We start from the raw sequence: 15214 nt of genomic DNA, 5'->3' as shown, positions 1-15214 counted from the left end.
TTAGCAAATCAAACCAGTGTTTCCTTGAACGTGATGACCCAACAGGACAAACCGGCTCTTCCACCCCTCACTGAAGTTTAGGGCATTGCTAGACCCTGCAGAAAGCGGTGCAGTTCACAGCTCCCGAAACCAGCTCCAACCCAGCAGCATCTGCTGAAGGTCTTGTTTCAGGCCTGGGGCAGGACAGGATGCCAAGCAGACCGCAGCACTTCGGTGACAGTTCAGTTCTACAACCGCCTGGCCCACGCTGGTGCTTCTGCAGGGTCAGGTCCTGGCACCCCTGGCCCATAAAGACCCCATGACTAAGTGCTTACGCAGTACTTTTCTCAGCAAAGGAGACCAGTACTTAAGTATTTCAGATGTCATTCATGTTTAAAGAGGGATAGTCCCTGTGATACACACACAATTCCAGCCCATCCCACGCAAAGACATCTCACTAAAACAAACAAAAAAAAAACCCAAACCCAAACCACAAAACAAAAACCCAACCAACCAACCAAAAAAAACCCCCAAAAAATCCAATTTTGTATCTGAAAGGAACAGATTTATCTACCTTCCTCCCGCAGAACAGACAAAAAAATGCTCCTGCTGCCAGAGGGTCTCAGGACAGTGGAGATGCCAAGTTTAACACTACATAGCAGCATAAACAGAGAAGGTGAGTTTGAGCACTATGTTCCAAGCCTGCAGACGGACAAAGAAACCCATCTCAACAAGCAGCCCCACAAAAGCCAAAAGCACACCGACCCCAAACAAGACACACAACATAGTACAGAGAGCAGCAGAATATCAAGTAACAGCGTTCTTGCGAGATGGGGACAAGCAGATATTGGAATCACTCGGAAGTTTGTAGCTCATTACAAGTATCTGTAGTGCACTACACCATTATCTCCTATTTTCTCTTCAAAGCCAGTTGGTATAAAGAAATGTTGGTTTTTCTGGGCCAGTTTTACTATGCGGAAGGCAAGGAGCAAGATAGCAATAGGAACAGAAAATAAGATCTGTGCATAGGTTACAGATTTGCTTTTTATATGCTTTTTCACAACAGATTTTTCCTTTTGCAAATATATGGGCAAATACTGTATTGATTATTGTGGGAATTTTCTATGGCAGTGAATGAGCAACATAGGAAAATACTCAGATCCTGTGGCTACTGTACAGCTGTGTGGATGAGAAAACACCGGAGGACCGAAGGACAGTAAATTCTCTTAATTCTGTGCAAATTCCAATAAAGACCCACAAAAGGTTGTGTTTTCTTGAGCTTAATTGGAGCTTTATTACTTAAGCTGTGACTTCACAGTCTTCACCTTCAGCAATTTGCAAACAGGAGGCATACAAGAAAGGTTACAACGCTTAGCGGAAGAGACTCCATACTGAACAGGGTGGGTAAGGGGGCAATCCCAAGGCAGAAGAACTGGGAGTGCCAATTTGTAATCCAGTCTCACGTGAGGACTCCTGGAAAAAGCTGGTTACTTGAAAGAAATCAGGACATAGATTTAGGAAGCAGAACCCGGAATTAAACTGGAACCAGAAAGAGACAAACACCAACGGCAAAATGCAAATGAACCAAGCAGAGTAAATCCAGACAGAACCCAAACAATAACAGAGGCTGATTGAATAAATAAAGTCCCTAGGATTAAACCAGATTTATGCTGCCACTCAGCTTCAACAGACATATAAAGCTGTAATTGACTGTGTCATGGTGGCTTCAGCCTCTGCTCCCCTGAAGCCACTGTCCAAACAGGTAGAAAAATAAAGGTCTAATTCACTGGAAATTCTTTCATTTACAAAACTAATGGAATAGGGTTTCTTTTTATGCTTCTGTGTCAACTTCTGATTTATCTTCAACTCCGTTCTGCTCATCTTTCATTTCTGCATCTTCAGTGTGGCTGATTTGAAGAGGAGCAGCCGACTAAATAGAGACAAAGAAAACAGATTCCATATTATAAAATACAGTTAGCATTTACAAACAATACCACAAACATTATTTGATTCTTACCACGAGGGTACCTAGTCTCCTTGCAAGACCGAATTAAGATATTAGGACCTTCAGCAAAGACAGACCAAAATTTTCTCAGCATTTTTATCTGCATCTCAGAAATCATAAGCAGTTTAAAGGAGGCTGAGAAATAATACTGGTGTTAGATGGTTATAATTCATATGTGGTGTGCACACATTTGACACGTAAGACTTCAAGAAAGTGTTCTCCCACAGACTGAAATTCGTTTAGGAAGCTTCTGCACAGAACTGCTTTCATCCTGCTTCAATTGCTACGTGTGTGAAATAAGATGCAATTCAATTCCAACCATTCCCATACACTGCCCCCACCCCCAACTTGTATGATGCACACAGACTCAAGATACAAAGAAATGCCTTTATTGGACACCTAGTTTCATAAAGAGTGACTTCAACTTGGCAAGAGTCCTCTGTAAGAGTTTAGCTGGAAGAGAATCTAATCTGATAAGGTGGCTGCTCTAAAAGCCCCTCTCCTTGCCACATCTTCCAGTTCACATAGAAGGGTGAGAGCCTTGTGGCAAGGGTCTGAGGTCAGTTTTTACAACGGGACATAACCAGCACATTCTGACCTTGCAGTGATTTTCAAACACAGCAAAGGGAAGTAGAAATGTCTACCTCATCCTGCTTATCTCAAAAGATAGTGCAATGAAGCTGCTCTTCAACCTGTCAGCCTAGTACCCTGAACCATCTGTTTTATTACGAGGTTAGGTGAGGACAGACAAGAAGAAGCAAGGACATGAACATGCTCTATTGGAGGAGGGGGTAAAAGGGTCAGAATCCTTCAACTATTACATCATCTTAGCTGCAACAAGCAACCACAGCCAACGAACATCCAGGCATCAAAGGTCAACCTCTCATCCTTAGAAGCATTCTGTGAAGCACACAAGAGCAAAGCCTCCTTTCCAGAGAAAACCTATCACCTGGCAATCCTGGCCTTATGATAAGGTGATAAACATCCCAGCCTCTAAAAATTCACAGTTTACATGTGTGAACTATTTGAATTTATGAAACAGATTACTGATGCAAGAGTGACTGTTCTACTTCTGCAGCCTATATAAGATATGCAGATGTCATGAATTTCAGAACTACAGTCCAAGCTGCCTTCTTAGAAACCAGAAGACATTTGGTAAACAAACCCTCTCCTCCAGACCTCTTAAATGTATATGTCTCCCCCAACAGGAAAACTGTTGCTGTAAAGCAACATGAGAAATGAATTAACAGGAAAACATGTTTTCTTGCAAGAAAAATACCCAAGACTGACCTGGGCATCAAGTGTTCCACTGATCCTTTTTGATGGAAAAACTACATGAATTTGAAGTAGGCCAGGTGGCTCCAAGAAAAAAAGTAATACTGTAAGCACAGGCACATTCCAAAGATTATCTATCTACTCAGAAGAATGAACGAGGCCAATAGGATCCTGGCATGCACCAGAAATTGTGTGGCCAGCAGGACTAGGGCAGTGAGTGTCCCCCTGCACTCAGCACTGGCGAGGCTGCACCTCGAATCCTGTGTTCAGTTCTGGGCTCCTCACTACAAGAGAGATACTGAGCTGCTGGAGGGTGTTCGAAGCAAAGCGAGGAAGCTGGTGAAGTGTCTGGAGAACAAGTCTTATCAGGAGTGGCTGAGGGAACTGGGGTTGTTTAGTCTGAAGAGAAGGAGGCTGAGGGGGGACCTTATCACTCTGTACAACTACTGAAAGGACATTGTAGTGAGATGAGTGTCTTGTAAGTAACAAGTGATAGGACAAGAGGAAATGGCCTCAAATTGCACCAGGGGAGGTTTAGAGTGGATATTACGAAAATTTCTTCACCGAAGGGTTCTCCAGCATTGAACAGACTGCCCAGGGAAACGGCCGAGTCGCCGTCGCTAGAGGTATTCAAATGACATGCAGATGTGGCACCTGGGGACATGGTTTAGTGGGGAACTTGTCAGTGCTGTGTTAGGTTGGACTCAGTGATCATAAAGGTCTTTTCCAACCTAAATGATTCCAGGAGTCTGTAAGCTGATTCTACCTGAAGTAGATGGGAAAACTGGAACTACTGCCATGTCTTTGCAGAATCCAAAACAGTCTGCAATGCAAAGACTGAGAGTCTGCCTTTTGCCAAGTATACAACCCTACCAAGTTCCCGTCTTGGGGTCTGAGGTGTAAATTCTGAAAAGCATGAAGGCAGCTCTTTCATACTTTTAGTGGGTATAGCTAGGTTTAGCAATCCCCTTTTCCTCTCTGAATTGATTTTGCTCTGTCCCACACCTAGTGGACGAAGCCAGATTCCCAGCAGCTGTGCTACCTGAAAAGAACCTGCACATCACAGCCTGACAGCTGGCAATTAAAACCTACAATTTCAAAAGTGAAGGTGTCCAATAGTGAAATAATTCTAGTTTAGTTCCTGTGCCTTTATCTTCCCGAGATTTTTTATTAAAGCCTACCAAAAATTATGGTTCTGCATGGCTATACATGACAAGTCTAGAAGGACGGAATACTTTCTTCCAAGCTCCAGTAAGCAAGGACTGTGGACATGAGGCTGCTTTAGCCAGATATGTAACTACAAGGACACTTTCCTCGCAGAATCAGCGGAGAATGTCTGCATTTGTGTTTGTTTACACTCCTTCAGGAGAAGCAGAACCAAATCCACGTGACTACTGCTAATCTTTGAAGAGCAAAAAAATCCGAACCGAAAGCAAACACAAAAAACCCCACAAATCCCAAAAGCCACTAACAGAACAGCTTGCCCACCCAACCATTCAGTTAGGCGTGATTACCCTGTATGACTATTACTTTAGAGTAAGAGATGAAAAATGGAATAGTTCTCCCACTGTCTCTGGAACATAAATCAATTTCAGATATATCTCAATTTGAAAGACTGCAGGAAGGTAAGAAAAAGAGAGGTTTGTGGAGTGTTTCACGCAGGAAATTATCAGCTGACAGTCTGAGATACCCCAGTTGTCAGGATACACTCATCTGAAGACAGTGGGCCCCTGGCCAGACTCACTGGCACAGTTAGCCACCAGAAATTGGTGTATCAGTATCTGACAATTTTTTAGATAAGAATCTAATGCATATTCCGGAAGGTGGACACAAAGATCTGTGAAAATAACCTCACAATATACAAGCTTCTGCACTCCTCAATGTTTCTGAGAAAACGTGAGTCTGATATAAATCTCAGATTTGTCTTGAAGTTACAGGGTTACCCACTCCTTCCTGATCATCAGATTTCTGGAATACAAACATAACATTTTCTTAAATTACGTAATTCTCACCAGTAACTTAGAATGTTTCTTGCTACCTGATACAACCTTGTTACAACTTGTATTCAAATATTGCCAGCGTTAATTGAACTAGTATTTACTAAAATTCTAGTGAATACTTAGTAGGAAAACAATCTATACAGCAGAATAATGAATCTTATGACAGTCTGACTGACACTTCAGAATCTGTGACATCTGAGCATCAACCACATCTTAATGTCTCCGTGAGAAATAAGTGGGTGCTCAGCACCATCTGTACAACAGACATTAACGTCTTAGTAAAGGCACCAAAACAGACTGCTCTTCACGACAATCAGTTTGAGGAGAACAGGCACTTTTTTTCAGGTCCTGAATCTTACGTTTGCATCTCATCACTTCAACTGTTCTCTGATTAACACTGACTGCTCTTGCAAATTCAGCTGAAGTGAAAGCATTCTGTGCAATGCCTGGTACTACTAGTTGTCTTGTTCAGACAAGATGGCCTAATAATTTTGATCGCTGGCTATTTACACCTCCTACCAGCTCCGCAAGGAAGGTACTTGAGTGTTCTTCCGCTACATTTATCTGTACTCAGTAAGCTGAATACCTAAACCAGTACTCCTTGTCTAACACATGACACCACCTCTTGTCATCTTCTGGTGCACTGTTACTTACCTTTAAGTCTTTGTCTGCAAGCCTTTGGAACATGTTGGCATACATCTTTTTCTCTTTCTCATGCTGCTCCCGTATTTTTTGCTGACAAGTTACCAGTTGCACTTTGGCAGCTTTGTTACTTGGATAAAGTTGTATCACTTTCTGGAAATCTCCCCGGGCTAAGTCAAAGTCATTGACAGCCAAGTGTGCTTCTCCACGCCGGAAGAGGCCTTTTTCATTGTTGCTATCCAGTTCCAGTGCCTGCATTAAATAAGACAAGCAAGATTCATTTTTTTTTTAATATGCAGTCAGAACTCAAGAGACAGCTAGAAACTGTACCTTCTAATGTAGATTTATGAATCTTGTCAGGGCTTACTAGTAACGTGAGTAGAATACAGTAGAAGTAGGTACAAAAAGGACTGAATACAGTCTTACAACTTGACAAAGAACCAGCAAATCTAAGATTTAGCCCTGGCTGTATTACAGCTCTTTGAAGGACTTTTGCCAACATTACTACTCTCACCATATCTAAATACTTCAGTATTTAGACAGCGGAAAGTTGGTAGAAGATATCTAGGTAAGAAATACTCAACAATAAACTGCTGGCTATTTTACAGTTTGTATTCAGTACTGCCCAACTGCACTACTGCAAGCTGATAAGAAAGGCCAAACACCACATGGTCTGGTAATCCTCAAAGTGTTAAAGAAAGAGATAAACTGTCAGATCACTTCTGCAGTTTAAGAATAAATAAACCCTTACTACCTTGTTGCAGTTTTCCAAAGCCACGGAGTATTCCTTCAGCTTGAGGTGGCACATAGCTAGATTAAGGTGAGCAGCAAGCCTCAAGCTTTTGGCTTTCATATCCTCCTCATCGGAGAGTCCTGATTCATGCTCCAGCCATGACACAATCTTCTTATATTGTAATGCTGCCCGTTTGTATTTCCCCTCCTGTAAACAAGGCAGTTCAATTATCACACAGCTCACAAGATTTTTATCTCCCTTTGACCCTTCTGCTTACCTTGAGCAATAGATTTAAAAAAAATAAAAATAGAAATCAGGAAATAGCTTCTATCATAAAAAATATGTTACTTCTGAAAGCCATTACTGCATAGGATCAGAAGATCTTTAGGAATACCTACTGGTTCCCCCACTAAAGCTAGGGGTAATAGGCCAGCATTGATATTTCACCTCAACTCCCATCTCATACACAGCTTTTGATACAAGCCAAGGAAGATGGGGCATTTTCAAAACAGTAGAACTACTGCTGTGTCATGAAGATAATGGGAAAGCCTGCCTTTAGTTGGTCAAATTGTTTTGAACAGCTTCTCCACACATCTCTACCCAAATGAACGTTGTTCATTCACAGTACTATCCCATAGCAGGAATTTATACCATAGCCTTGCTTCTGTTCAATGTATACCCCAAATTTATCTGTAGGTACAGCAAACAGCTCTGACAGAGGGAACTAACTCCCTGTAGAGTTAGTTCTTTAGTTATTCCAACTCTGAGGCTCTTTTTTTTTTTTTTAAAAGACACCTTCCTTTCCAATCCTCCCAGTAAAACAACCCAGAATATGACAAACACCACTCTGAAATGACAGAAGCTGCCAACAGCTCATGACATGGACTAAGAAATACTATTATTACCTGGGGATTGTAATTTACCTTGAAGTACTGAGTGCCTCTCTCCTTCACAATGCAGCTTTGTTCCAGCTTCTCATCCGTGTTCATTTCCCAAGACTCCTTAGCCTACCCAAACAGGAACAGCTCAAGTCAATGATACAAATTCTGGGAAACCAAGGGCTATGCGGCTACCCTGCTTCCCACTAACAGTATGGTAGATACGTTTGGCAGAGCGGAGTTTTGCACTGCTACTGGAAACTGGGCTGGAACAGGATAGACACTGACAGCAACAGAAAGGAATACAGTAAGAATAGACAATTTCAGCCACGTGCTCCCAGTGTCATCTCTGGCAACAATGGCTTCCCTATTTCAGATCAACTTTCAAGGATTCCATCATCCTTGCTTAAGCTGCACTCATACTTCCTCCCCCACCTCCCAGTCTCTCTTTGGACTTCATCTCTCATTCCTACCTTTTCAAAGCTCTTGAGTTTCACTTCATACTGCAGCTCTGCATCTGGAGGGATCTGAAATTTCTCCTTCCCAGCACTTCCAAAACCATAGCTGTAAGATTGGGGGTTGGGAGAGATTTTTTATAAAAATGGAGAGAGGAAAAACACCCTAAAGTATCTCACAAGAATCTTTAATGTTTTTTTCCAAAAGGCTTTCAGAGCACCAGCGAACATCATCTTCTGACAAAGGATTATCTGACACTCTTTACTAACCACATCATCCAAGGACTAGTTATCTGTTACACTGGGTTGCTCAGAAGGCTCACTGGCTCTCTTCCTATTTTGAGCTGTTCTTCATGTACAGCAAAAGTAGTGTTTCATTAAGAGGAACCATAAAAATGTAAGTTAAGGAGAGCAACAATATTTTTTATAATATTCACCAAGATCAACATTATAGAGTCTGAAGCAAATGTCTTTTGGAATGCTACTACTTCCAACCAAATGGCAAAGCAATCTTAGCCTCTTATTTCTCATATATCAAACTTTGGGGGCTGATCAAGTTTTTACTAAAGCACTGGAAAAAAAAAAGCAGCAGCAGCTGAAAAGCATTATAGGAAAGCACTTAATCCTTGCCAAATACTTAGTATATATACCAAGACATGTAAGTATATACTGAAGTATCAGAAGATATAGAAACAGCATACCTGGGTTTGAGATAGAACACCGATTCCTCCGATTTCTCCATTTTTTGAATTGCTTTCTCAAGACCATGAGGAAGATCGTAGTTGTCACCTTCTCCAATCTCAAACTGCAATTCCCGCCTGTCAAAAACACGATCTCCATATCGACCTTCAAACTGGACTGGTAACAAAAAGCAGAGAAAAATCATAATATATCTATGTATGGTAAGGGGCAGGTAGCATAGGTGATATAGAGAGTGCCAAAGCCTCCTCCTAAATGGTCTTATCTCTTTTAACAGCTACCTATGCATGGCAGCTACTGGCAGCAAGTAAAACTTCTGCTGCTAAACTTAATAAATCCCCTTTTTCTGGTTGTTCTCTCCCTCTTCCTCCCCCAGCAAGTGCCAGAACTACTTCCCTTCTTATTCCTCAGCAAATGGAAATACTTTATTAGACTCATCTACCTTTTGTGATCAGATAAGCACTTTATCAGATTCTCTGGTATCTCTGATCATCTCCCTCTGGAGAACACAGTTGCTGCTGGAAAATGTAAACCTTGCTAGAAATAGGAGAATGAAAGCTTACTCTAGGTTGTTAGGTTGCCTGGTAAAGGAAAGAGAAGCCCCATATTCGTCTCTGTCAGGGCAAGGAGTTGTAAAATGGGAAAAGGTTCTGCCCTCCCACATGATAGACCCATTTACTATTTGTGTAACATACTTACTCTCTACAAGTGCACCCTCATTGGGCTTGGAGTAGCCTTCCCCTTTTTTACGGATTCTTCGGATGATGCCACCATCTTCATCATCAGTAAGGTCCTCCCCCTTGAACTCAAAAAGTTCTATCTGCGGAGGGAAGAAAAGCCTTGCATTTGTTCCCATTACACCAATGGGGTATGTTCTCCAGATCTTTGAAACTGTGATTGTTCAGGAAGCCACCACCTTAGTTAACATCCTGTATGAGTTTAGACAGCCAGCGTTATAAAGATGCTGTAATTCAGTAGATGCTGAATGAAAAACTACTGAAGAGTTTCAGATTATATTGAGACCTTCATGGCTTTTTTCTCCAGCAATCTTGGTCTCTCAATACTACAACTGAGATCATTTCAATTAAAGGACTGTGAACCTGGCTTCTGAATAAAGCTTACATAAGCCACAATGCGAAAAAAGATTCTACCAGCTTTAATAGTATTTTTGCTAATGTCTGCAGGCAGAAGTATGGATAGTGAGTTTTGGGCTTGAGGGTCTGGGGCTTTTACGTGTTGTTTTTTTGTTTGGTTGGTTTTTGTTTGTTTGGAGTTGTTTGGTTTGGGGTTTTTTTTTAATACAAAGGAAAAAACATTTTGAACACATTAAGCCAGGAGGAATTTGCTCTCAAATGCCACTCTGAAGTGAAACCAAAGCAGCTGTCACACCCTCTTACTCTACAGTCAAGTACAATCAGCAACAGTGTCACTGCATCCAAATGCCAGGGAGGTTTGTAAGTAATGCAAGCACAAAATGAACAGGAAAATTAAACATAAAGATGCAATCCTTATCCTTAAGTCCTGATTATACCCTTAATTCCACCTATAGTCAAATTCAGACCAACTTCAAAGCACTCAGAATGGAGCCCAAACTGATTCCAATCGCTTGTCCTGCTATATTTAAACAAATTCAAGAGCATCTTTTCAGACTTCAGCTATTCCACACCCATTTCTTCATCCTCCTACTTTTGTGCCACAGAACAATCTTTTCAAAACTCCCTTGCATGCCTGAACAGAGATAACGTTCTCTTCCTATTCCTGTTGCATTTTCCCCTCTAGTCTTGCCTTATTATTGTGTATTGTGGGATCATTTCAGAAAAAAAAATTTATTTCCAGAAGAATGATAAAATAACAGAACTGTGATCTGGCCCACATTTAATGTAAGCTTGTTGCTGCAACAATTTGTCTAGAGTTTTTAAGAGATGATGGTAATGCAGGAGGTAACCATCCAGCCTTGATCTTTACATGTTCTCCCAAGTCTCTAATGCAAATCATAGTTGAAAGTGGGAGTACCATGACAAGATAGAAAAATAGTCTAGTCACAAAAGAAATTTGTTGTTGCTGCTGTGAAGAAGAAAAAATAAAAATCTTTTGCTATCCCGTGTTTGATTAGAACAGTAGTAAAACAGCTCAAAAGAGAAAGCTATTATACTCGTGATTGTTTAGAACAAGTACCTTGTTTTAAAAACCAAAAAAACAACAAAGTTCAGGTCTAATGCTGTGGGGCTTCATAATACTGGACTTAAATCTGGAATGTAAAAGAACTGAATATGCACCAGAAGAAGGAGTATCTCCACTCTGTATTTTGATAGCTATATAATAAATAATATCCTGGTCTTTCAAAAAAACCCAAAAAACCAACAACCAAAAAAACCCAACCCAACCTCCCTCCAAAAAAAAACCAAACCCAAAAACCAACAAAAAAACCCGCAAACCCCAAAAAACCCAGACTCTTTTTTATCTAAATAGTACCTAAAAGGTGGAGAGGTCAAACAGGCACCATTAAGAAAAACCTAGTGGGAAGCAAATAACTTAGGTGACTGTATCAGATAGACTCAGGAGTACTCTGATGAAACAAAACACATCTTGCCATTAGAGCATTTGTTCACCAAAAGGTTATCTCTTGCTGTAGAACAACAACTAAGCCCTTAAGAATGCTTTATTATGCTACCAAGGGAGGTCTTAAGCTTTGAGACACTGCACACAGACAGTAAAAAGCAGAGAAGCTGAACACGTTTAATAATTGCTACACAAAGTTCTGTCTTTCCTTTCCCTCAACCAAACTGAAGTAAGCAGAAAAAAGTGGAATAGGAAGAAAACAAACCAAAAACCAGACCAAACAAACAAGCAAAAACCCCAATAAAACAACAAAACCAGCCAACCAAACAAAAAACCCAAAGAAACAAACAAACAAAACCCACACCAACCCAAACATTAGAGTTTGCATTTGAATCATCCGGTCAGAACACAGTTAGTATTTTAGTGTTTTTATCTCTCTGCATCACTTGCATTTGTACAAAACACATAGCACTCCAGCACGTGCGGTTCATCCAATATAAATAAGCCATGAGTATCTTCAGATTTATATATATAGGAATGCTATTTAAGAACAGCTTTACAAGACATTCTTTTTCAACAGTCAACTGCACAAATAATAGCATTAATTCCGATGTACTTAGAATGTGTAAATTCTCATCCCTTAGTGGCCTGGAATACAACCTGATGGCAGTATATTTTTCTTAACCCTTCCTCACAAAATACATCTCTAATGCTATTTATTACAAATAGGTGAAATGCAAAGAAAATAAATGTAAATGCACTATCCAAATTTAATACAAATACAATATCCAACTATGTTTAATTTACCCTTAACAGATGATCATCGTTTCCATTAAAGTCTAAACAGGCTTTCAGTCCCTACTCCATGAGCTATTTTTACCTTTCTCAGATACTAGGTAAAACATTGAATCTTAGAGCAAACATTAAAGCTTAAAAACTTTCCCTATGCCCACAACGTAGCATTACGATTAAATACTTTAGAATGAAGTAATTTTAGAAATCACACTTAAAAAGAGTACATCTGCCTTCTCTCAAGTGAGAAACAGAACTGTTTCAGTAACAAGAAAAATATATCCTCCCAAAACACTGGACTGTCAGAGCATGCTCCAGAAAGCAGCTTTACTATCATCCCTTATGGAGGAAAAAAAAGTCTCAACATTCTGAGAAACCACTCTCACTACTGAAATAATACACAAGAGAGCTGCTATTTCCACCCTCTTTTGGGAGCGTGGGAGGAAAACAGGGGGAGGATGCTTTCAAGATCAGTAGGAAACAAATTCCGTCCTCTGCTGGTGACATTAAGAAACACCCATGCTCACCAAGGCCTGCAGTTCACCAAGGAGACCAACTGACCATGTGAACTGTAGAACAGCATTACCCAAACGCCAGACTCAAGACTGCTGAATCTGTCACAGGGCCAAGAGTGCATAAACAACTTTCTATCATGGTAAGACTGATCTGTAACCTGGATCCACGGAGAGACTTAGCTAATCAACAGGCAACCTGAATCCATACTGTTCTTGCAGTGCTTTAGGGCTTATTAAAATGCTCAGCTCTATAGAACACAGTTCGTAGTTTCAGGGCTGTTCAAATACACTATATTCTAGCAGTTTATATGAAGCAACTATCTCTTTTTCTCCCCAAATAGCTCATATAAGATTGTGTTAACTTTGCAAACAAAACACAAAAGACTATTAAAAAAATATTACTAAGGACATTAATTGCTCTCTGTTGTTGAAAACTTTAAAATGCTTAACGTAAGTATTATTACTTTGAGCCTTATGAAGTGGAAAGAGGATTCAAGGTTTCATTTTTTCAACTACCTCAGGGTCCGCCACTGAGACCATGCACCCTTCCAACCTGTACTCTCTTTCAGTGACTATTCCATACTGTAAAATTGGAACTGTGAACACTGTAAAACATTCAAGTATTTTAAACTCCAAAATAAGGGAACCTGAGCCACTGCAGGTCAGCAGCAGCCAGACTAGAATTCCACACTACCATAGTTGACCATATGTTTTTCTTCAGAAAACCTAAAATTCCTGTTTGAAATTCCTTATTTCTATGGTGAAAATCAGTGAAATAGATTTTCTGCTTTAGTTTTTCAAGTGTACAGTTTTAATAACCATCTCTCACCTCAAAAATCAGCGTAGCATTGGGAGGTATCTTTGGGGGGCTCCCAGCTGAGCCATAGGCATATTCTGGTTTACATGTAATCCGACAGATTTCACCAACTTTCATAGTCGCCACAGCAATGTCCCATGCTTTGATCACTTCACCTATGCAAGTCAAATTTCAATCACATGATTGCTAGGCATACATAAAAGGCACAATCAGCTGTGAAACTGAGCATCACCACTTTTAGTATACAAAAGCTAAGACAGCAAAAATACTGACAAGAAATACCGAAATAAATACTGAAAGTCCTGTGTTCACTCCGATTTCTGTACATCAGTTTTAACCCTTATCAAATTATAGTTACCTAGCAAATTCAGCTAAATTCCTTCATTCTAGGTGTAGTAAGCGATTCTTCTCCTCCCCTTATTTCCTCACCTATAAAGAACACAAGTCATCTGAACAAAGACAAGGGCTGAAGTGCTTGGCACAATCTCAAGTGCGAGGAAATAACAGTAACTCTCCGAAGAGGAAGGTCGTAGGGTGAGAGATTGCCTGCTTGTATTTTGAAAGCAATCCAAAGAGCGTTTTCTCTCTGTACTTTATCAGTTGGCAAAGAGCAGCACGAGTGGTAACTAAAAGTTACATGCACTTTTAACAGAAATGGGGAGGAAAGCAGGACAAGTAGTTTTCTTTCTAAAGCCAAAAGCGAACAGAAGCTGGAACCTCAAGTAACAAAATCCTGTCTCTAAACTCAAGCTCTCCTACTTGCTGCTCCTTTCAACTCAAGCATTCTATCAGTCTTGTATTAAGAGGTACACTTCATGTCATCTCAAATTCAAGCACATTGCAGAATTTATCTCCCAAATGAAAAAGCAGCAAGTAATGAACTGCCGGTGAAAAAACACCAAACCAACGGACTGGTAAGACATGCTGTAACAAGGATGTTTGGATTTTTTAATTAAAAAAATAAACAAATTCAAATAAAATTAAATCTTTTGACAATGAAGAGATACGCTGCTTCAAGATTCACCTTTGGGTTAATTTGGGAACTTCGGGGAAAAGAGAATATGTTTCATCACACTGCAGCTGACGGCTGCCCCAGTGCACCCTGTCCCAGTACCTAGTCACAATCAAGTACTCCTGAATGCAAGTCTTTGCCAAAAAGGAGGAGAAATCAACAAGATGCGCTTCCTGGCTATTTGACTACCCTTTATCACTATGCACCAGGGCAAATTTGCTCCCCTGGAGTGCTTTGTCTGAGGCCAATTAATTCTTCAGCAGGCTTCAACCAAGGGGCTACACACAGTCTTCTCATTCAGAAAAATCTCAAAGTTGCTCTGATTGGGTCATTCTAAGAGAATAAACCATAAGCTCTGAAAGCAAGTTTGAATAGCAACTTTAACGTGAAAGGAAATCCCATCTCAATTATTACCAAAACGAAGCACAAGATATTACCTTTGCCCAAGTCAAACGAGAATTTGTCTCTCCTGTCCAGACTGGAGTCAAATTTTGTGCCATCAAGAAGCCATCCTGTGTAATGGACGGTCACTTTATCACCAATCATTGGAGACTCTGTCCCACTGCCTTCTTTCTTGACAACCTGAGAAAAACACACGCAATTCTATGAGCATGAAAACTAACGCTGCTTATTAGACATGAATTCTATCAACTTAGACACGTGAGTTACCTTCAGTAGATAAACGATTTCCAGGTTTACTTCAGTTATCAGGAAACGGACTGACTATTCTGTCTGAAGATCAGCAGTGTTGCAAATGCAGAAACCTCAAGATGGCTCTTGCTGTCATGAGAACTTAATTGGCACCAGCTTACAGATCTCTGCATCTATAGTTAGCAATGTCACTTACCTTTCC

The 15214-nt window shown here is 40.4% G+C and overlaps 1 protein-coding gene across 1 annotated transcript; it reads right to left on the bottom strand.

Moving 5' to 3' along the window:
* Positions 1-1511: 1511 nt before the first annotated feature.
* Positions 1512-14943, bottom strand: FKBP4 (FK506 binding protein 4, 59kDa). The gene is made up of 9 exons (XM_010014331.1): positions 14799-14943; positions 13362-13504; positions 9366-9486; positions 8669-8825; positions 7986-8076; positions 7558-7641; positions 6656-6841; positions 5914-6153; positions 1512-1909 (listed from the first exon to the last, which is right to left on the bottom strand). The coding sequence occupies exons 1-9, from the start codon at positions 14905-14907 to the stop codon at positions 1811-1813; spliced, it is 1230 nt and encodes a 409-aa protein (XP_010012633.1). The 5' UTR covers positions 14908-14943; the 3' UTR covers positions 1512-1810.
* Between the last annotated feature and the right edge of the window lie 271 nt (positions 14944-15214).

This window comes from Nestor notabilis, unplaced genomic scaffold (genome assembly GCF_000696875.1).
Source record: "Nestor notabilis isolate BGI_N333 unplaced genomic scaffold, ASM69687v1 scaffold15735, whole genome shotgun sequence".
In the NCBI taxonomy this organism is placed as follows: Eukaryota; Metazoa; Chordata; class Aves; order Psittaciformes; family Psittacidae; genus Nestor; species Nestor notabilis.
The sequence above is the reverse complement of the archived record's forward strand: the minus strand, read 5'-3'. Positions and strand labels throughout refer to the sequence as shown.